Below are 23,828 nucleotides of genomic sequence, written 5' to 3' on the forward strand. Positions count from 1 at the left end.
TAATAATAATAATAATAATGGCAGCTTAAGAATTTTCATATACAATGTAATTAATATTAAGTATATACTTCAGAGAGATGAAAAATATTTAAGGTGGTCTTAGAATGCATTAATTAATACAGAATTTTTTATATTACCTAGAGCAAAAGAGGCACTATCTTGGTCCACTCTATATACATTAACTAGATCACAAAGAAAAACTGTAGTTAGTTTTAGATGTTACCACTCAAGAATGATATAGAGTATCCTAATGTATAGCACACATATTGGCTTTGGTGGTGATAGTAGAATTTGAATCTCCTGCAATTTTAAATAAAAATATGCATTTTGGCATGTGCACTTATCTATGGAGAAATTACATATATTTACCAGATTTTTTTTTCCTTTTTTTAAATTAAAGTTTATTGGGGTACCAATGGTTAGTAAAGTTACATAGGTTTCAAGTGCACAATTCTGCTATACATCATCTATATAACACATTGTGTGTTCACCACCCAGGGGTTTTCAAAGGTTCCCAAAATTTAAGGACCACTGGAAAAAAAAGTGATTAAGATGGTGTACTGAAATGAATAGTGGCTCCCCAAAGAGACAAGACCATGTTCTAGTCCCTGTAAAACCTGTGAATGAGACCTTATCTGGAAAAAGTTCTTTGATTTGTAAGTAAGTTAAGGATTTCTAGATGGAATCATCCCGGATTATCATGGGGGAGCCCTAAGTCCAATGACAAGCATCTTTATAAGAGTTACAAAGAAAAGAGACATGCAGAAAGGAGAAAGCCATGTAAAGACAGAGGCAGAGATTGGCTTTATGAGGCCACACACCAAGGAACACCTGGAGCCACCAGAAGATGAATAGGCATAGAATTCTCCCCTCGTGCACGAGAAGGGGTGCTGCCACTTGGATCTTGAACTCTGGCCTCCAGAACTGTGAGAGAATACATTTTTGTTCTTTCAGCCATCCAATTTGTGGTGATTTGTTAGAGCAGCCACAGAAAATTGATATGATTTGAGACCACTTTTCACCTATCTAGCTAAGAAGTGGCATAAAAACTATAGCTAGTTAACCTGGAGATGGCTTAGGAAGGGGCAGGAGAGGAAAGACCAGTAAGTGGGCACTCTAGGGAGATCGCTTTAGTAAAATAAATAATAGAATAGAATAGAATAGAATAGAATAGAATAGAATAGAATGAAAGTGTGAAAGTGTACAAAATGTGAGAGATCTTTCTAATAGACAAAGTTGCCTAGAGACAAAAAGCAATGCTCGAGAGTTAGTAAGCATAGAACTTCAAGCTCAGGCTTAACCATTCTCAGGACTGATGCTGAGAAAGATGCAAGCATCACCCAGGAGCATGGCCTACCTGACACTGAGCCTCTGAGGATGTCCATGCTGCCGGTGTTCCCAACCCTTTGGGATATCTATTTATGCTCATTTCAGGACTAAACACAGAAATAGGTGCCCAGTCAGGACTTGCAGACTAATTCAGAGTCTTCTTCTTTGCAGTCTTGGCAGGTGCATGTCTTTTGTCTATATTTCTTGGGCTTCTATCCCAGATTTTCTTACACTCCGTCCCAGGTTTTTTTCCCCCAAACTGTAAATGGATATACTAATATTTTTTACTTTGAAGTATGCTAGTTTTCTCTCCTATGTGGTCACTTCCCTGTGGCAGATGTAAAACTTTAACCACTTAATGTTAGGACTATGAGCTTTGCTCATTTTCTTACTGGACCCCAACTAAGATAAGTGGGGAAAACCTCTTAAGAAGTTTCAGACATTAATGTACTCCCCATCTCTCCATTCATTATCAGTTCTGGAAAGAAAAATGTTCATTGTGGGCCCCCTCTGGTGGCGTGTAATTGACTCTGACACAGGGACTCTCATTTGAACATCTCTAGCTTCCCTAATTCTGTTCACTGTTGCATTCATTCATTGCTCTCCTGATTAGAGTTCATGGAAGCTGAGAAAATGGCAGAAACACAGCAAACTAAGCAGGCTATGAGATAAGGACTCATTTAAATTCAAGCATTTCTCATTCCTTTTCATAACTACCCTTTGAACAAATGTTAAATTTCACAACAGGGTCTGTGGAAGTGAGAACCCAGCATAGAAATTAGGGCGACCATCATCAGAAACCATGTCCATCACTTTGGGGTGATAAATATTGACAAGGTCCATTTAGTTCTGGATTGGGAAAAGAGAAAACCCAGACTGCTTCTAACTACTACTACTATTAATAATAATAATAATAATAATAATAATAATAATAAATCAATTTTTGAGATAAAAATTTTTTATCCAGTGGAAATGTTTCTCTAAAGTTAGGGAGATTATCATCAATAAAATAGGTGCAGTGTACTCATCCCACTTGTTGTAGCTTTGGGGGAACAAAGTGGTTCACATATCAACTGAATATGAAAACCAAAAAGATGGGTAGTACACAGAGGAACCAAAGACATGGAATATCTCTAAAAGGATAATGTGATTCCCAAATCAGGTGCTACTGTTTCCAGAAAGTTTTCTGTGACTGTTCCAGCAACATCGAGCTCTCTTTCCTCAGAAGTTCAAATGGTCCTGTTACCTCTAGACTAAAGCTTTTCCACTGCCTGCATCAGAATCACCTAGAAGGTGTGTTAAATATAGGTTGTCCCACCCCTAGACTTTCTGAATAGTATGTTTTAGGTGTCTGACTATGTGTAATTTTAATAAGTCCCCAGGTGATGCTGATGTGGCTGGTGCCAGGACCACCCTTAAGAAGCACTGCTCTAGACAACTTATTCAGACTTTCTTAATTTTCTTGTACTGTTAGTCAAATTTTTGTCAACCTAAGGCTGAGAAGGATTCTTGCACTTTGTACCCCACAGAGCCTTTTGACAGTAGTTGCTTGACAAAAAACGGCTAATTGTTTATTGAGTGTCAATGGAAAAAGGCAATCCTAGAGGGTGGTTTCACTTTCAAGTCTTTGGCAAAAAGAAGCTAATTCCTAGTATGGCCAAATCCACTGTCACCCACAGTCCCATTTCCTTGCAACTACCAAGATAAGCTATTCTGACCTCCTCCTTCAGAAATGCATTCGTAGCCCCCCTTTTTAACTCAAAGTATATTTTTTACCAACATAATCAAAACCCTATCATGTAAGATAATGTATGTGAAAATCTTGAGAATTTTAATGGACAAAAAATGTTCATTACCATCACCATTATTCTTACTACTGGGACTCCATGCAATCACACCCAAGATCTGCTCAACAAGAGCTTTCCATAGGTTTGGTTCAAAATCCTTTTTTTCAAGGTACACACTAACCTCATATATAGGGGCTTTCTGTGTGTGTGTGTGTGTGTGTGTGTGTGTGTGTGTGTGTGTGTGTGTGTGAGAGAGAGAGAGAGAGAGAGAGAGAGAGAGCTTCTGTTTAGAAACAGGTAGCCTGCCCTTTATTTTCCCTGAAGAAGTTGCTTCCAAGCACAGGACAAAATAAATTCCCTAAGCCATTTTTCATTATATGGATTTTTAGAAAAAAAATAAATAAAAATTATTACTTCTAGTTTTTATCTTTTTGCCTTGCCACCTGGATTCTTTTCCTGAGAGTTTTTGGCTCCACTCAAGAGTCACCTTCTTCTTGAGCTCTACAAACCCAAGAGTCTGTCTTTCTCTTTCTCTCTCTCTCTCTCTCTCTCTCTCTCTCTCTCTCGGCTCCTCTCTGGTGCTAAATGTCTACACTGCAAACGTGGCTCTGGTCACAGGGTCTTGTCCTGCGCTTTTGTGCTGTTGTTTAACTTGTAACATACAGGTGGTCTGGGTATGATAGCAAAAGCACTAGGCAAGGAAATAGAAGACTTGTCATTCCCTACTCTTCATCTGCCACTAAATTAGCTAGCTAGGTAACCTTGAGCGAACAACTTCATCTTTCAAGCTTTTTTGCAGGAGACAATTTTTTAATCAGTGACATATATACTCGAAGGATGGGATGCACAAATAATCTAGACATAATGTGGCCCTTTCAAGACAATTTCCATGAGTTATTTTCTTTCAGTCCCTATGCCTGCCTCCAGGCGTACAAGCTATCTATCTCCTGGTGACCCCATACACAGAGGATTTATCTAGTCATTCATCTTTGTCTCCACTGACACTCCCTTTATATAACAGATGCTCAATAAATAGTTCTGGGTTGATTAATAGATAGAATTAATCTATCACATCATTCGTTTCTTCCAAAATTGGGGTAATACCTTTATCTGCCCTTATTTCTGGGCCAAAGAACATGGTTGAGTTGTGTGTCCTTTGGTGTTTAGAAGGACAAAACAATCTCGGGGAAAAAGTAGCAGCAGTTTCACTTCCCCTGGTTATCTGGGACTATGCTGGAGTTTTCACAAACAACTGTGATTTACTAGGGCCCTGAATAATACACCTTCTCTAATCCACCATCCAGACCTCAGTAAACCTTGTGGGGAGAAAAGTAGATAATTTGAGGGAGGGAGGTGGTTCACAAATAAAATACTTCATTAGAATTCCATACACAAAGAGGGTCACCTACTCATTAATGAAGTGATTTCAAAGGGGGACTCTTGGTATGTAATTGCTATAATTTAGGTGGAAACAATGTCACATGAAATGTAATTAAAGGAGTAGGCTCTGTAAAAATGTTTTTCTCTTTACCAGAGAGCAACTCTGGGTCAGCTGATTCTCTCCTGCATAGTAACCCTTTGTTGTTGTTTTTTTTTATTCCATCTCTAATTACACCAACTTTAATATATAGTTATAAAATCCAAGAGCAGTTTCAAGGGGAGAGAGGTTGACCACAACCCTTCAGAGAGGAAAAGGAGGAGAATTCATACTAGGAGGCCACTAGAAATGTGGAAAAGAAAGATCAAACAGCACTTGGGGAATTCGATTAGGAGGGCTTCACTGCAGACTGACTTTTGTGGGATCCTTTGATTGAATTCAACCCGGATAATATTGTGTTGTTATCGACCTGCAGCAGAACCTCCTCTGTTCCTTTATCTCCCTCTGTGACTCCAGGACCTGCATCATGAGCTCTTCTAAAACACCAGCTCTCCCATCTTTATCTGCCTGAAGAAAATCTGAAGAAACAGAACAAGGCCAAAGCTGACACTGTCGGTTTCTTCCTGACTTTGTTCTTTCCGTTATTGCCTCAACTGAGTTTTCAATCATCAGGCTAGAAACCTCTGCCTCAGCAGGCTCAGTCCTCAACTGGGTCCTCTCTCTTAACCTCCAGCCTGACATTGAATCCTTTTCATTATCAGTCGACAAAATCTCTCACATTCGCCAACTCCATTTGACTTCCATTCCCATGCCCTAATAACAATAATGGCTACCACTGACGGCACGCTTATGCGCCAGGGACTCTGTTACATAAATATTCCACAACTATTATCATTCCCAATCCTCCACACAGTGCATTGAGAATCAGAGGCGCAGCAATTTCCAATGAGGAAGCTGAGCTCTAGGGCCATGCTCAAGATCAAAGGTGAGCTGGTATTCAAGTCAGCATTCGTGTGAAGCCCAAGTTCTTACTGGCTGCCCTTCCCCCTGCTGAAGACTGTAATCCATGCCCTCAATCCCTCTTGCCTCCTCGCTAACTTCACTTGTTTACTCTAAACATCCATCTTCATGTGACCTTTCCTCCATCTGCTTCCAGACAGTTGTCTTAGAGCATTGTTCCAATGACACTACATGCCTGCTCAGAAACTATCGTTATAGCCCACATCCCTAAGACTAGCATTTCATTCCCGATCTGGACCTAGCATTCCTTTCCAAACTTCTCTTCCTTCATCCCTCTTTGTTTTAGCCAAACTAGTCTATTACCCTTTGTACAAATGCCTACTCTACATAGATACTTGTGCATACATACATGCACTAATGATAATAGCTACAGAGACTTTAGTAGAGTCCCTAGCACATGCAAACACAAATTTCTGATTCATACCTTGCTTTTGTCATGCTCTTCGCTAAAAACATCCTCCTTTATCGGATTGTCAGAAAAGTCATGATGTATTTTTTCTATGTTTTTCGTTTCAAAAATGCGTCATGACTTTTCTGACAACCCAATATATTCTGCCTGCCCCAATCCCATCTCAAACCCCTAGTTAAATGTCACCTCCTCTTAGAAGCAATCCTTAGGTATCTCAAGTTGAACTGATCTCTCTCTCTCTTCTAAACTCTCTCTCTCCCTCTTCCCATCTATGACTGCCATAACTCAAGCCTTCTTCTTCTCTGTCCCATCTCTACAGTTGACCTTGGCAATCCTATTCATTTCCGCAACTTCAACATCTATGTAGAAAACTTCCAAGGTACCTCCCTCCCCTTGTCCTTGAACTCTCACCAGACTTATTCATGAATATCATGCTAATAACTTTGAGTTTTATTCAAGAACCTAGTTTTTTGGCCTCCATCTACCTTTATGGTATTATTTCCTTCTACTCCCCATTTTTACTTGGTTCAAGCAGAATTCCATTTTGCTCCACTAAAAGAAGTGTGATTTCCTAGTGTCTGCTTTTCCTCTGCTTTGAATGCCATTTGCATCTCACCTTGTCCAACTCCTATCCATGCTGCAAGTCTCAAGTAAGTTATAGGAAGTAATTCCTGGGAGGGGGAAAGGAGGGAAGGGGATATCTTTTAATTTTAAATATTTCATGGTGATTTTGATTTCCTCTTTAAGAAACAAAACTACTCCTAAATAACCCAGGGGTTTATTTCCAAATATATGAGACTTACCTCTTTATTTATTTTCCTTATCATCATTTTATTTTAAAATTTTGATCTAATTGTAATGTTTAGAGAGAGCATGACAACAACTCTTTGAAATTAGTACAGTGTATGGTCATTTAAAAAATACTATATGTTTGCTTAAGAATATGTGTTCTCTACTTGTTGAGAGGAGGGTTGTATAAACGTCTTCCAAATAAAGCTTGTTAATAGTATTATTCACATCCAAAATCATACTAACTTTTTGACTGCTCGGCTTATTAATTTCTACATGAAGATTATTAAAATATTCCCTAAGATATTTTAAATCTTCCATTTCACCTTGTATTTTGTTTGTAGGTTTTTGCATTATGTAATAACAACACTCTAAAGGTTTTGAGATTATGCTGTCTTCTGGATTTGTTCTTTTTTGTTTCAATTTAAATGCTAACTTTCTATTATGCCCTCCATGACCTTTCCTCCTGCTCAATTCTTTTCCTTCCTCAGAAGAAAAAAAAATATCTCTTTCCTATGATTTTTTGTAACATTGCTTTCAGTATTTTGAGTATTACCCTTAGCACTTCCACGGGTATCAAAAGTCATACAATATGTACATAAGTGTTTTATCCTCCTTGCTAGATTTTAAATCTTAGAAATTTGCAATTTATATAACCTGTACTTTACACATCGCAAGTGCTTGTCATATATTTATTGTCTGAGAGCCAGTAGAATGAAGTGGTCAAACACACAGGTGTTAGGATCAGACTGGGGAGATGGGAGCCCTGATCCTGGGCCTATGCAAAGTTCCTTACACATATCAATTAGACTTCAGTTCCCTCATGTGCAAAATGATGATAATAGTACATAACAGAATTCTCAAGTTTAATAAATGCATATCTATAATATGCAGTATAAATTAAAAATGAATAATTTAAAACTATTAATATTTTTGTATAACAGTATTTAATTATATTTTACTGTCTTAGAATTTTGTGGGCAGGTAGTGTGCCTTATGCTTTTATCATTTCATGATCTCTACTGCAACACTTTTCAAATAGTAGGTACTCTAGTAGAAGTCAATCAGATAACAATAATACCAATATTAGTAAGAATTTATTGAACACTTATAACATGCTAACCACTTTGAATGGATTCTCTCATTTCATTTATCATTTCCATTCTACAGATGAGGAAACTGAAGCTTAAAGAAGTTAAATAGCTCATCCAATAAGGTTACACAGCAAGTGGGTGCGGGACCCAGGAGTCCAACTTAGGCAGTTGCTGCTCATGTTAAAACACAGTTCTCAGCACTTTGTTTTCAGCAAGACTCACACCCCTTTTACTAAGTGTTTTGTGGCTCATTAGCAATCATTTGGCTGTATATTTGGCACTGAAGTATGAGCATGGGGCGGGGGGTGCCTCTTAGCTCTAATTCATAATAGGCTTCAGGCACAAGAGGCAAAAACACAACACTTTGAAATATATAAAGCTAAAGGCATGGTTGGCGAAATGAAGAACAGAGAAATCTGCAGATATGTATCTAGAGAGTTTCAATTATGGCCTTATTTGTCTCGAGGTTAAAGCATCTAACACATGGGGAATTATCTACTTGAACCTGAACTATGACAATCTTTATTGACTTGTTCTCTAGTTGGGAGACTCTGGGGCATGAAAAGAAAAGAAACAGAATGATACAGTCTTGGTACTGGGAGGATCCTTAGGGATGAACTTTTGACCCAACCCTTTCATATGCTGGTGGGGAAAACCAAGGCCCAGCTAAGGTAGTGGCCTGCTCAAGAACACAAAGACCAAGAACTCAGGTCTTCTAAAACCCAGCTTTCTCCCACACTGAATGCTTCCCATGGGAACTTTGCAGCCTGCAGGTTGAGTCACCACACGCCATAAATGACAGTAGCGCCAAGAATATATTGCTGGAGGAATGCAGAGTAGATAAGCAGTCACAATCAGGGCTACAGGCAACCAGGGAGGGCTTCAGCGAAGACCCAGTATCCACATTTTGCTGGCTTTTCTCCCAGGCTGCTAGAGCTAATGGGTGCTCTGGGTTTTCGGAACTCTAGCCTGCCACTCTGGAACTACATATGTGTGCCACCTGTTTCTTCTAAGAGGGAGGAATTGCTTTGGTGTGCTAAGAGGTGGCACTCCTCTGAACAATCTTTCCCCTCGCTCTGTTGGATCGAATGAATTATCAGAATGACGTAGACAGTGATGTGTCCTGGTCTCTGGGAAAATGAGCCTGCTCCCCTCCAGGGACAGTTTAGCTGCTCTCATTGAGCCCCTAAGGTAGGCAAAAATCATAGGTTCTAGGATGATGGAGTCTAAGTTAGGCTTTCTTGGTGGCCAGCAAGCTGGAGGGCATTCACATGCCTTCCATTTATGGGGGAGAACCCCTGTGAGTGCCAAGGCAGAAGAAAAATTCTACCATGGATCCAAGCACTGCCTCCACATTGATATGTAGATTAATATGCCCCAAATCAAATGCTCTGCAATGACCCTGTCTAGCTATGTGCAATTTCCCCCACTGACACACTGGATTTATTTCTCATTCTTCTAAGTAAACAGTTAAATCTGCTGTGGATACCGGTGAGTCACACACCATCTTCTCTGCCATCTCCGTCCAGGACTCAGAATTAGCCATTGCTAGGAAACAGCAAATCCCAAATCAATCCTTTTACCCAACCTCAATGTCTTTCACTGGCTGGATGTCATTAATTTGAGAACAAATTATTAGAAACCTGGAAAACAGTTCTGAAATGCCTGCAAATTTACAATGAAGTCATTTCACAAAAGGTCATAGGCAACCCTGCTATAATGAAATCTTTCATTAATTTTAAAAATACACAATAACTTATAAATGCAGCATAAATTAACCAGATGACCTTGAAGAAATTATTTAGAGCACTGCTTCATCGGAAACCACTATCTAATAATTTTCTGAATTTTTATTCTGCAAGTGGGACTTATCTATCTTCCATTCTTGCCTTGGATTGGGTTCCAGGAGCCTATTTATTTGTAATTATTTAGTATTAATTTGCTCAGAACATTAGTTAGAACCGGGAAGTGATGGAGGGTAGTTAAGATTCTCCCTTCCTTTAGGTCACCACCTCAAAGACAGAGTTAAGTATGACCCAGGCAATCACCCACTTAGAGTTAAATGCAGCCTCTCCCTTTTATTAATGAGGAGATACTTTGTTTCATGTATATATTCTAATAAATTATTTCCCTTGTCTCATTGTAAAAAATAATTCATTCTCATAAAAATCTTGAAAGCAATAAAAATCTCTAAATAAGGAAACTAATAATCCCACTGGAGGGAACCACTTTTAATATTCTGTGGTGGCCCTTTTCATTCATTGATGGTGCTGTTCTTTCTCAGATGAGGACATGAGCAATAATCTGAAGCCACAGCCAGGGTTAGAATCTGTGGAACTTAGAGAAACTCTGAGGCTTATGGTATTATAATACCTTCTCTCGCTCCCTCTTTTTTTCTCTTCTCTCTTCTCTCTCCTCTCCTTTCCTTCCCTCTCCCCTCCTCTCTACCTCCTCCACCTCCTTCTTCTTCCACAGACGCCCTCTCCACCACCATCACTCTTCAAAGCTCAAAACTGGATTATAGAACAGATTCTACAAACACTAGAACTGAAGTGAGCCCCATACAAAACTGATCTTTCTTCTGTAAGGTGTGCAAGAGGCTTTAGAACATAAAACTCCAGGCAGCTGAGACCTTGACTATTTTGTTTATGCCCTAGCCCAGCTCCCGGAACTCTTAGAACATTGCCTACCTTGTAGTGGTCATTCAATACATATTGTTGAATAAAGACATAATAAATATTCTTGTAATAGGAACTTGATACATGAGGACCTCTGAGCCCTTTGTGTAAACATTCCTATAAAAGCCGAGCTCTCTCTGGAAAGTCAGGGCTCCCTATGCCTCCTCCTGCCTCCTGCCTCCATAAGTCCTCCTTTCTGCTTCCATGGAGGAAGCTGCTAAGGACAGATTTCAAATCAAAACAGAAAGAGTAGCGTTCTGAGAAGGTCAGCCATCAGCAGCCAGCAATTATCGGTCTCCAGAAATTCAGGCCACATCTCTGGTTATTGGTGTGCGTCCATGCCACCTGATTGTTTTCCCATTAGGGTGTAGATGGGATTAGTGGCAAAGGAGGTCAGCAGGTACAGGGAAATGGCATTGAGTGAAAGTGAGACATGAGCTAGACCTTAATACAAATAGGCAGGGGACCAACAGCAAGGAACCCTGCAAGTGGAGCCTGTGCTAGTTACACAAGGCAATGACCGGTGAGATGGTCGAAAGAAGCACAGATTAAAAGGCTTGAAAGTAAGTACTGGGAGAGGAGGTGGGTGGAGGGAATATTAAGAAACTCAAAGGCACTGGAACTGAAGAAGCAAAGGAAAGAAAGCTGACTTTTAAAAATTCATTTAAAGAAATCATTCCATGTCCAAACCACTTGGATTCTTTTCCCAAACCTTAATAAGCTCTGTCGGTGGGTTTGAAAGCTTCAAGTCCACAACAGTGGGCTAGAAACTGTGGTCTGTGAAAGATGAGCCAGGAGTTGGGTGATGTAGGAAAACTTAACAGATGGAAACAAGAGGAAGAAGATGGATATCGAAGGCGGGATTTAAGAGAGAAGGAAACATAAGGGAATGAAAAGAGCGGTAAGAAAGGAGCAGAATGACGAGCTTTCTTACGTCATCATATTTCTCAGTCTCCTACTTTGTGGCAGATCCTGAACCAAGAGCTAAAAACATCAGAAAAGGCGCAAAACTCAGCCCTTTCCCTTAAATAGCTTGCAGCCCAGTCCAATAGTATTATTAACTCACCATATGCCTGCTGAGCACCAGTTACGCACAAGCCTCCATGTTCGGTGCTGTGGGGGATGATGAGTAAGACAGTTGCAAACCTTATGAATCTCACAGACTAAAAAAAGACCTTGCACTCTAACTATGAACACAACCAATACACAAAACAAATGGGAAACAGTGCAAAATAAAGGTGACAATGACAATTCATTGTGACCCAGCAAGTCCACTTGTAGATCTGTAGCTCAGAGAACTTCTATGTATATATTTGGAGGCATGTACAAAGATAGAACAATACTGTTTGTAATAATGTGAAACCAGAAACAACCTAAATGTCACTGATAGGAGAAATATACTGTGTATATTCATATCATGACAGAGTGCCACATAGCATTAAAAGCTTCTGGTCCAGATGGATATATACCAAGATGGATAATGTTGAAGGACAGATACACGTAGGAGAATGAGAGCATTTAGATACATTATATATTTTAAAAACACTTAAAACAATACCACCTATAGTTCTATGACTATGAGAGCAGACAATTAAGTTCGCGAACTTTCCACTGTATAACTGCATAGTACAAAGTTTGCGAATTTAATTGTCTGACCTTCATATGTACTAAATGCATCAATCAACTCATGTGCTAGAAGGATATACACCAAATACATGGCAGCCACTGAACTGCGTAGGGAATAGAAAAAGGAGTCTGGAAATGAGCATACTGAGAAAACCAACTCTACGTGGGATTTCTTGCAAATTTATTTTTAAAGTCTGGAGCTAAAGTGATAACATGTTCATATTTATTAATTTCAGGTAGTTGGTACACAGGTGCTTATGACATCATTCTTTGTACTTAACTGAGTTTTTAAATTTTTCAAAAATAACTGTAAAAAACAATATAGATATGAAATTGTGAGTGTAGGATTTATATTGGGAATCACACACTCAAAATCTTACAGGTGCCACTAGGGCAACTTAAATGAACGAGTGAGCGAAGCAATGAGAGCAGATACATGTACCTCAGGTAAGAGATGGGGCAAGAAATAGCATGTCCAGTCAAAAGGGGCAGCTGCCACGCAGCTCTAGCAGACTGTTGGATGATGGGCATTTGGACTCAGTGCTGCCAGATGTTTCTGACTTTGCAAACTGTGGCTCCATTAAAAAAATTTTTTAAAGTGCAAACCACATGAAATATACCTGTAAGCCAAACCCTCAAGCTTAAGACAGGAATTCGTTGAAAGGAAATGAGGTCGAGCTGGATGAATTGTGGAGGGCTTCCAGAAAGAGGTAAGACTTGTCTATGTGATCTGGGTCAGAAATGAGGACAACTCTAAGCCATGTCAAATGATTTGTCTTTTCAATACTTCATAAGAGGGTGGAACTGGAGAAGTCGTTTACGGGGAGGGGAAGTTTGTAGAAACCACGTCAAAAATTCTGATGATCTTTGTAACAGATCCACAGTGAAGGGAGCTCCATGTGCACGCTTGTTCAGGGTTTGCAAAGTACAGCCTGTGGGACAAATCTGGCCATGACCTGTTTTGGGTGGCCTAAAAGCGAACAATAGTTTTTACATTTAAAATGGTTTTGGGGGTTAGGGAGAATGAAAAACAGCACTTTATGACATGTGAAAATTGCATGAGGTTCAAAGTTTGGTGTCCATAAGTAAAGTGGATGCCCATTTGTTACATATTGTCTGTGGCTGCTTTCACACCACATGGGGAGATCCAAGCAGTTGCAACAAAGACCACGTGGCAAGTCAAGTCTAAAATCTTTACAGAAAAATTTGCTGCCCACTGCTGTGGTTGGCACGGTTCTTCCATACAGGTAGCCCATTTCTTGATCGTTAGACTATGGAGACTACAAACATCTCTAATAACCCTCGATGGAGGTTATTTCACTTAACTCACATCCAGGTAAGGAAACCTGAGCTCAGAGGGAGGGTAAGTAAAGCATCTGAGGTCACATGCATGGGCAGTGGCAGCCTGAGCGCTGTCCCTGGAACGTCAACCTCCAACACCCAGAACTCTAAGCCACCTCCCTCCCACATAGGAATCCGTTGGTCAAAATAAGCCTTTCTTTTTCCCCCAGGTTACTGCCAGCCTCCAGTACATCCCAGTATCATCCAAAAGCCCCTATGCAGGCATACGTTCTGCTTTTGTGGTCCTTGGCACACATGTGAATGGGCCTCTGAGTTGATGGCAAATCCGATGACAACATGAAGGATGTGAATCCAGTAGCCAGCCTGAGATGCGATGACTTCGGAGTTCCCCTGGATTTGCCAATTACCCGAATGACTTACTTTAGGCAAAGTCAAGTCAGGCTCTTCCAGCAAACAACAGAGAATTGAAAAACAGATCAATGGAAGCAGCGCTGGTTCATTTCCAACAACTTTATTGGATGCAGTTACTGGAGGCTAAACAATGCATTTGAGTGCAGGGCTGGGGCTCCGTGTTGTGCTAAGGCTGTATTGCAGGGCATGTTTCCTGCTAAGCATGTGGTCACAGTTTCTTAAGTGGAAAGAAGGCCTTTGTTGTTGTTTCTTTGGGGTTTTTTTTTAAACCTCTACAGCTTTGGGGTTTGCATAATTTCCTAGGCAAAATGCTCTCTCTTGCCCTTCACTTTGGCTATTAGTTTCACTGGTATGTTCCAATTAGAACTGGATTTATACAGAGCGTCTTCAAGGCAATTGGCTGCAGACAATTTGCTGAAGGCACCTCTATCCCTTCCCACCTGTCACTCTTCCCTCCACAGGCCAGGCATGTTTCTGCTGTTCCATCTTGGCTCGCATGGCTCCCCCACCGGAATGCCCTCTCTCCTTCCTCTAGGCCTAGCCACGCGTAGCTACTCTATCTTCAATCACTTCTTTGCTATCCAACAGCAACTATAATTTGTCCCAGACCTAACCATTTAATTGTCCTCTTTCACGTGTTTGTCATATCTTTTCAAACATTGGTCTGCATGGGCTTGCTGTGACTGAGGCTGTGGTGTCTGGCAGCAGGGTAGACTCATCAATACTTGGTGAGTCATGAATGACCTGCCACTCATCTCACACACCGTGGTCCTTTACTGAGCAAACTGTGGGGGAAGTCTAGCACCTTTCCTCAAATATCAGCTCCGAGCCTGAAGTTTGAAATTGATATCCCTTGCTTTCGTTTTGCCTCTTACAGAACATGTGAGCTGAGCCCTTAACTTCTCTGAGCCTCAGTGGCCTCAGAAGCCCAACAATGATCGGATCTACCTGGCAGGGTTGTCAGGACATTTCAATGAAATCAAGTTAGAGAAAGGCATCAGGAGGATACATGACAGGAAGGTGCTGAACGGAGATAAGTCAGCCACTGCTCACTCCTGGTAAGAAGTGTCTGCTTTCTTCCAGGAAAGCTGTGCCTCTTCCTTTTTGGGTTATTTATTTATTTATTTATCTATCTATTTATTTATTTATTTTTCTGGGAGGCTGTTACATTCTCACTGGCTTTTGTAAAAGATCCGCTAAATCACAGCCAGTAGGTTCAAACATTTCGTATCAGGGAAGAATTCCAAATGCAGCTTCGAGGATGCAGGAATACTGTGTTTATCCATCTGATTCCACATCAGATCCAAGCAAAACAAAGCTCTCCTAAAGGTGCTACTCTGGGGGCAAACCTTTCAAGAAACAGTGGACTAAAGAAGCCCAAGTGCTCTCACATCCACAGGCATCTCATCAGCTGGAGGGACACTGCCTGGGATGGCAACAGGCCCGCCAGCTTGTCAATCACCCAGTCCTGTCCTCCGCCGTCAGTAATAAGAACGGTCACATTTCACTGTGAATTAGGCTAGACTACATGGTTCCTGTCAAGGTTACCAGGGAGATATTGCAATAATAACATTTGAAAAGACAGCAGAAAAAGGAGCAATAAAAGTAAGCAAACCCGAGGATGCCTGCAAGCTGAGGGCTGTTTCTCCCACACCGATTCCCCTGCAGTTACACTGTTACAGGTTTCGGATTCCTGAGCTCCTGCCTTCTGCGTTCCTGAGAAGTGGAAGTCACACAGATTCTTGTGGAAGGTGGAGGAAATCAGAAATCACTCCCAGGAGGGTCTTCATTCTCTAGATGCCTTCTCGTACCCATGTGCCATTCCAGTCCCTGCTTTATCAGCCCCCTCTACACACCTCTGCACACAGACACAGATTGCTCTGATTCCTACCCCATAACTTACAACTACTGGATTCTGATCATAGTACTTCAACATCTCTAGGGATCTACAATCAACTTCCTAAAATGCCAGAGCCATGAACCAGAGAAGTCATTACAATCACAACACTGATAAGATTACTAGGGACCATATGATTCACTGATTAATTCATTCACTTTCATTCATTCATTCAATACACATATACTGTTAAATCCTCAGTGCTGGCACAAAACTGATAAACATGGTGCTCAAAGAACAAGATAAACAAACATCCTCCCTGATGGGAACTTAAAATCACATGCATGTGTATGGCCATGCCTACACATGTGTGTCTGTCTTAAGGGTAGATGAAGGTGGAGGGTAAAGCTACTAAACAGACAAGGCAAGGCCATTTTCACCAATATTTATTGCCTAAAGTATCATAAATGGAAACATGCATAGGGCAAGGACAGCTTGTAGCACAAGGACCCAATGTCATCTGGTGGGTTCAAGGAAGGGGTGCTAGAAGAAGTGATACTTAAGCTGAGACCTGAAAGATACTTAAAAGTTGGTTGTTCATGTGGGGAGGGCAAGCACACTCCAGACAGATACACAGACAGAGACTCTGGGGCAGGATGGCACCAATGGATCAGACAGGCGTGGTCAGGGCATGGCGGGCAGAAATGAGGTCCCAGGCATCTGGTCAGTGTAGATATGTATAGGCCAGCCAATGAGTTTGGACTTTATCCTAATGGCAATGGTAAGCCCTCCATGGGTTTCTAGATGGGGGGTGGTGTTAACAATATTTTTAATTTCAAGTACATCAGTCTGGATACAGGTGAAATTCTTAAACATCATTTAAGACCCTTCATAGTCTCAACCTCTAAACACCCAGTCATGCTCTTTCATGGTACTTTCCTATGTATTGTGTCCTTTGCTTGAAATAGTTGATTCTTTCAAAACCTAATTACTGACATCCTACTACATGTCAACCCCTCATTTAGGCATTGAGACTATAGTACTCCACAAAACTATTAAAAATATGTGCTTTTGGGCCGGCCGAGTGGCGCAGTCATTAAGAGCTGGCGTGGGATGCCAGAGGGCCCCAGTTCGAATCCCACATATGAGGGCCAGTGACACTGCCCTCTACAGCTAAGATGCTGAACAACAGCTCAACCTGGAACAGGGCTGCCGTGAGTTGCTGGTGACGGTGTGGGCTGCAGCCCCTGCTGCAGTGGGTTGCCATGGGCTACCGTGTGTAGCCAGCAGCCAGTGTGAGCGGCCGTCCAGAAGCCGACAACTGATCTGCCTCGCCCGGGAAGAGCTCAATGATGGTGCCAACTTGGGCCAGTGAAGCAACGTCCTCCACAACTTGTCTGTTCCCCTTCCCCCAATTCCCCAAAAAAAAAAAAATGTGCTTTCTTCAAGTTTACATTCTATTACCTATCAATGAGTTTTCCACTGGTGAAGTGCTATTGAAACTTTCAGACCAACTCAGTGGTCACTTTTTGTATGTGTGAAGTCCTCACTTCCCTCTCCTCATATCCTGGTTATATAACTAGGGTTCCTTGATGATTGGCGTATCCCTACTCTCCCGGATACATGGGCCTGAGAACACTGTAAAGATAGAAAGAATTGTATTTACCTCTTTAATACCCTCAAGAGGGCCTGAAACGTATTAGAGGCTTATTAAATGTTTTTAAATGAGTAAACTATGTATTAGGGCTCTCCAGAGAAACAGAATAAACAGGAGATGTGCACCACACGCCCCAAGATACTCAGAGTGAGTTGGTAAACTGGACACCCAGGAGAGCCACTGGTGCAGTTCCACTCTCCAGGCTAGCAGGCTTTGGACCCAGGAAGAGAGAATGTTTCAGATTGAGTCCAAAAGCAAGAAAAAGCCATGTTCTAACTTACAGCCGGCCAGGCAAGAGGGAGTCTCTTTTGCTCAAGGAAGGGTCAGCCTTTTGGTTCTAGTCAGGCCTTCAACTGACTGGCTAAGCCCCACCCACATTGGGGAGGGCAATCTGCTTTACTCTGTCTACTGATTTAAATGGTCATCTTATCCAAAAATGGCCTCACAGGAACACCCGGGATAATGTTGGACCAAATATACAGGCACCCTGTGGTGGCCCAGTCAAGGACACATAAAATTAACAAAGACAAATATTTAAATATTATAATCTTCCAAAGGGAGGTCACAAGAAAGGCAGTAAAATCTTAATGGGAGGGGTTAGGCTTTCTTTCTCCTGGACCACAGCTTAGCTACAGAGTCAGGGTTAACAGACAGAAAAAGATACAGAATTCAAATAGCCTACATCATGAATAAGTTATTGGTTAAATTGCAAGGTTAAGCATGTTGTCCCCAAAATGGTCGCCCTGTCCTGGCAGTGCCTAAAGAATTGATACTTTTTTTTTTAACTACTGCTTCAATCCTTGCGATTGCCATTCCGTGAGGGAAAAGCACTGGTCAGCCCTAGTGGGACACTTAGTTTTAAAGTTCTTTTCAAATCTAGGACAGACACAGAAATTGACTCTTGGCAACCCTTTCAGAGCTCACCCTTCTGGCGAACCCTGGCAAAACTTGTATCATTTGCATACTAGAGGAATTCCGAATTTAATAATAACTTAAAAACAGTTGCACAGCACTGTGGATGTTCTTAATGCCACTTAGTTGTATAAATAAAAATGGTTAAAATGGTAAATTTTATGGCACGTATATTTACCACAATTTTATAAGGTAAAGGTTGTTTTAAATTCTAAAAAAACCAAAAACAAAAACCCACAGCCTGAATTGTTTATACTTGGGTGGACGACTGCTTCCAAACTCATCTTATTTTCATTAATTTCATGAAAGGACAAATACCTCTCTGTCCCAAATCTCATGTAAGAAAAGTACGCACTATTGTAGTTCCTTTTCTACTTGTTAGCATTTAAAGCATCTCGATAAGCAGGTAGAAGTGGGGGCAGAAGCTCTGTCATGCTCTTGAGGAGTTTGGTGGGGAGAAAAGGGAAACAGGAGTGCTATCTAGTCTTTTCAGTAAATGGTTTGGCCCTGAGGTCAATCTCCCTCGTTTCCATGTGACCAGCTAAACCCTATTTGAAGCTAAGAAAAAAAAAAAATTAACACTTAAGATCAGATGAACACAGACTTTAGACTGTGGCCTTAAACTTGCTAAGGAATGCCAGGTTGTGTAGAGGTTAGTGTACATGTGATGCCCAAGCGAAGCAGGCAGTGAGTTCAAACAGGCCTCGTCCAAGGGAATGCAGGATACATCACATTACGAGATGAGGAGAAAGCGAAATAAAAGGAGGACCAATAGTTCTCTCTGGTACAAAAACAGGGAATGCCTGACTTTAGGACCGTGTACATCCTCACTGCCCCAGATGCTAGGACCATATCAGATTTGGACGTGATGAGCAGCCACATCCAGCTTGATAAATTCAAGCAGATGGCATGACCTTCTTGAATGTGTCTACTTTGCTTTACAGAATTTCAAACTCAACACTTAAACTCTTTGATGTCACATCAGAGGAAGTCCTAGAAAGGAGGAAGACTGTCTTTACATATCTAGTGGTTAAGTGAAGGATGGGAAATAATTTGGAAAAAATTCAGCTCATGGTCAGAGATCCTCGTGGGGGAAAAAAAAAAAAGATGGCGCTATTCCTAGTATTCCATTTACTTCCTGGAATTCATAAGAACAAATTTTAATCTCTTGGCAGAGTATTCTGGGTAACATGCCATTTTTACATCACATTTATTTAATGTGCAAACATGCAAACTCCATAAGGACAAGGGTTTCTCTCGTATTTTTTCGTCTTGAACAGTATCTGGCTCATAAGTAGCACCAACTTTTTTTTTCTTTTTATAGTGTAGCTTTACAAAGGTCATGCCAGGACCCTAGGTCCTTGGGATTTCTTTCTCACTATATCTCTGTTATCTCTCTTTATATACATATGTATGTGTACATGTGTGTACATGTCTATATATAACTACATATATAGTCACTACACATATATATGTATATAGTTACCAAATCATTTCTATTTTAGAAAAAAATTATATTATGATACTGTCTTTGAACATCACACTTAAGCAACATACTGTTGCTGTGTATCCACCAAATGAAGCTTTAGACTCTAGGCATTAATAATATACTATACCTTAAGTACTGTTTAAGACTCGTACAGCTAAACTTGTACACAATATTGTTAACTCTTAATAAACCGATTTGGCTACCTAACGATAGAGCCCACTTATTATAGGAGTGTGGAGGTTGGTATTGGATGGTGGAGGGTTATCATAACTAGTCCGTCCCCATATCTCCCTACATGCACATATGCACACAAACACAGAGAGGTGATCTGCTTTTTAAGAATTAAAATTCAATGTACTTTTAGAAAACAGTATCGAATTATTATTATCTTTAATATTCAGAAGGTACTTCAGGGCTTTTTACAGCTTTAAGATCTATATCTTGACCATCTATTAGCATTGTAAAGGAGTATTTTCACAGCAATTTAATCTAAAATGGAACAAGCACAACTGTGTGTGTGTGTGTGTGTGTGTGTGTGTGTGTGTGTGTGTGTGTGTGTGCGCGCGCGCACACACGTGCATGTGTGTGTTACAGGCTCTAGGAGTTGCCCTTAAAATATCCCGTTTTCAATATGTTGGCTATTTTTTCCCCTGTCCGTATCGCTTACGGGACTGTTTTGGAAACAGAGAAACACATTTAAAGACATAAGCTTTCTGTTTGCTTGGGTTTGATTATCGATTGTTACAATACCCATTTAAGTTCCATTAGAAATCTTGACATTCCAATCAGAAGCCAAGCTTCTCCAATCCTATCAGTAGGCTACTCGATTGGTGGTGCAAGCAGACATATTTCCATTTTACAGATGAGGAGACATTGTCCCAGAGGTTGAAATGCTTTGGTGTAGGGCTCCCTGGGAAAAATCCCTGGCCTCTTTCGAAGTAGAACCCAGGTCTCTGGCCTCCTTTTGACCATAGCAAAAGAGTACTTACGTCATGATTTGGGTCTCCATTCCTGCCTCCACCAGAGCACCGTCGACAAAAAGGGGAACCGATGTGAAACCATACTTGTCCCAGGAGTGGCCCTCATCAAAACTCACCCTGGGTTGGAAACACATGAAAGAGACAACTGAAAATGAAACCACACTCTTCTGCAACCATCTTCTCAGGTTATTAAATTCTCCTCTGTATCTCGCTCTCCGGCAGTTTGGATTATCAATAGGCATTAATCTCCAACATCTCCCAATATTATTATGAGATTTGATCAAAACTGCATTTCCTGGCCCAGGCAGAGACAGCACCAGAGCTGCAGAAATATTTCAACATATTAGAATTAAAAAAAAAAAAAACCCAAGCAGGAGGGCTTAGAGGATGGAGTGTCACATTTTGAGTACTCAGAGTGAAACCTGAGGTTCCATTTACAGCACAATCAATTCAGCCCTTGGAGGTTTTGACACAGATAAATTGAGTAGTGTGGGGTGTACCCCATGGGAGGGGAGGTGTGTGTGTTTCAGATCAAACCTTAAAAAAAGCGATTTCCTATTTGTTCAGAATGGATGTTAAGATCATTTTCCCTCCCTGGTGGCACTTTAAGGGGCTTTCAGGGAAGAGTATTGAGTGTCTGAGGTGTTCTAGCACTGTGCCATCTTTCGTCCAATGGTAAGAGGAAAGGCTGGTCCTTTGTGGCTGCAGCATCAGAAACTCTTTAAGGAATGCTACTAATGGAGACATTTGAGTGATTCTGAATGCCTGCTTCCTTGCTTTTCTTGGTTTTATCAAGTACCTGTCTGCCATTGATTTAACCAGAGGACAGAGCCAAAAGACCATCTCCTCTGGAAAGCTTTTCCTGACACCCCTTCCACAAGGCAACTTTCTTTGCCCCATTCTGTGGGATCTTTCTTGGTCAGGTTAATTCTTAATTCTTCTCTGAGTCCACAACACAGGGTTTTCTGAATTCAACTGCAGAAACTCTATTTTCTTATAACACCCACACCTTCTCCTATAGTAGGGCTGAGTGATGGTTTCTTAACTTATCTTGAATCCCTCAATTCAACATTATAATCTTGGGAGTTCAGGGGGAGTTTATGTATATCATGTTCATTGAATAACCCTTTAACACCACCTACATATCTTTATTACAGTTCTTCTTTACTGCTATTACATATATATTATAAAAAAATATGTCTGACTTTCCCACTGAACTCTAAGCTCTTTGAGGTCAAAGACCATACCATTCATTCTGGTCCATTCCTAGTACTTAGCAGAAAAGTTGACACATGGTACTATGTAAATGTTACATGAATAAATTAATGAATAAAATAAGGAATGATTAAGAGCGCTCTTTTAATCCACCAATCATTTTTTCCAAGCATGATTTATACTGGCATTCACGAGCTGGATGCAGAAGTCTCCTTTCCCATTACTAGCCAACCTACTAAGTCCACTCCATACTTTTTATTTCTTGGTCCCTTTCAGATTCTGTCTCTGTTTCTTTCTTTCTCACTGTCTTATCCCCTCTCCTCCAATAAACTGATGTAAAAAATTAGAAAGTCAATACCTTTACCCAGCTAGAATAACTAGTCTCTCAGACAACAATTTTTGTATTTATGGTGTATCTAAATGTGGTGATAAGACAGGACTACAAAGTCAAACTGAAATCAAATTCATTTATCAAATATTTATCGCTGCCTACTCTGTGCCTGGTCTGGCAGTGGCCTCTGTTCTGGGGATACAGCCATGAACAAGAAAAGGAAGGTCCTAGCTCCATCAGAACTTGCATCCAGTTTGAGGAGACACACAGTATGCAGATAAATGGATTCATTAAGAAGTAAGTGTCATCAAGACAATTTACAACAGAGTGATGTGATGGTAGTGACTGAGCAGCTACTTTGTATTAGAAATTTAAGAACGTCCTCTCTGAGGAGATGACATTTAAAGAAGTTGCTGTGTGGGAAGAATGGAAAGATGATGAGTGGTTGCAGATTAGTGTGGGAAAGGAAGTTCGGAGAAGGAAATGGAGTTAAGAAAGCAGGGGGCTGGCCGAGTGGCGCGATGGTTAAGAACTCGCTTGGGATGCCAGAGGGCCCCGGTTCGGATCCCACATATGAGGGCCAGTGACACTGCCCTCCACAGCTAAGATGCTGAACAACAGCTCAACCTGGAGCTGGGCTGCCATGAGTCGCCCGCGACGGCGTAGGCTGCAGTCCCTGTGGCAGTGGGTTGCCATGGGCTACCATATGTAGCCAGCAGCCAGCTTGAGTGGCCAGCAGCCGCAGTGAGCGGCCGTCCAGAAGCCGGCAACTGATCTGCCTCTCCCGGGAAGAGCGCAATGATGGTGCCAACTTGGGCCAGTGAAGCAACATCCTCCACAACTAGATTGAAGAACAAGATGACAGCAACTTGTCTGTTCCCCTTCCCCCAATTCCCCAGCACTGTTCCCATCCCCCAATTCCCCCAATTAAAAAAAAAAAAAAAAAAAGAAAAAGAAAAAGAAAGCAGGGCTCGCCAGACTAGAAAGGGCCATTTTTCCGGTTGTAATGGGAAAGATATGATTTGATTTAAACTTTAAAATTTAACTTTTATTTCTCTGTGGTGAATGGATTGTCAGGAACCAAAGCGGGTGCAAGGAGATAAACTGGAGGGCGGCGTAGTGATTGTAAGAAAGCAAGTAAGAGACGGGGCTTGGATAAAGGTTATAACAGTGGAGACGGAAAGAGGTGGAAAGACGTAGGATACTTTTAGAGGTTAAGTCAATAGAATTTGGTGAGGGAATGTATAGATGGCATGAGTAAAAGAAAGAAATCATAAACAATGTGAATTTTGGGGGGTTAAGCAATTGAGGTAGGGAAACAGAAAGACAAGGAGAAACAAAGCCTTTTGTTTGTTTGTTTGTTTGTTTCTGTTTGCTCCACAGAAAGCTTAGAAGCTTTTTGGAGTTCCAGGTTGTGGCACTGTCAAGGAAAGCTTTGGAGGAATGGATTTGGATTCCTTGGGAGTGATCAAAGCTGGGAATGTAGATTTAGAAGTCACTGATAAGGAAGGGCAAATTAAAGAGCACAATGCTTAAGGGGAAAAAAAAAAAAAAGCTCCACAGCATTCCACAGCAGTCACTGTG

The 23,828-nt window shown here is 41.1% G+C and overlaps 1 protein-coding gene across 1 annotated transcript in view; it reads right to left on the reverse strand.

Moving 5' to 3' along the window:
- Positions 1-23,828, reverse strand: part of LOC109374521 (VPS10 domain-containing receptor SorCS3-like) — a 117,936-nt gene that overhangs the window by 59,659 nt on the left and 34,449 nt on the right. The window contains exon 7 of the mRNA XM_019629177.1: positions 20,708-20,815. Coding sequence (XP_019484722.1) covers positions 20,708-20,815 — 108 coding nt within the window. The remainder of the gene's footprint in view (positions 1-20,707; positions 20,816-23,828) is intronic.

This window comes from Hipposideros armiger, unplaced genomic scaffold (genome assembly GCF_001890085.2).
Source record: "Hipposideros armiger isolate ML-2016 unplaced genomic scaffold, ASM189008v1 scaffold_828, whole genome shotgun sequence".
Classification (NCBI taxonomy): domain Eukaryota; kingdom Metazoa; phylum Chordata; class Mammalia; order Chiroptera; family Hipposideridae; genus Hipposideros; species Hipposideros armiger.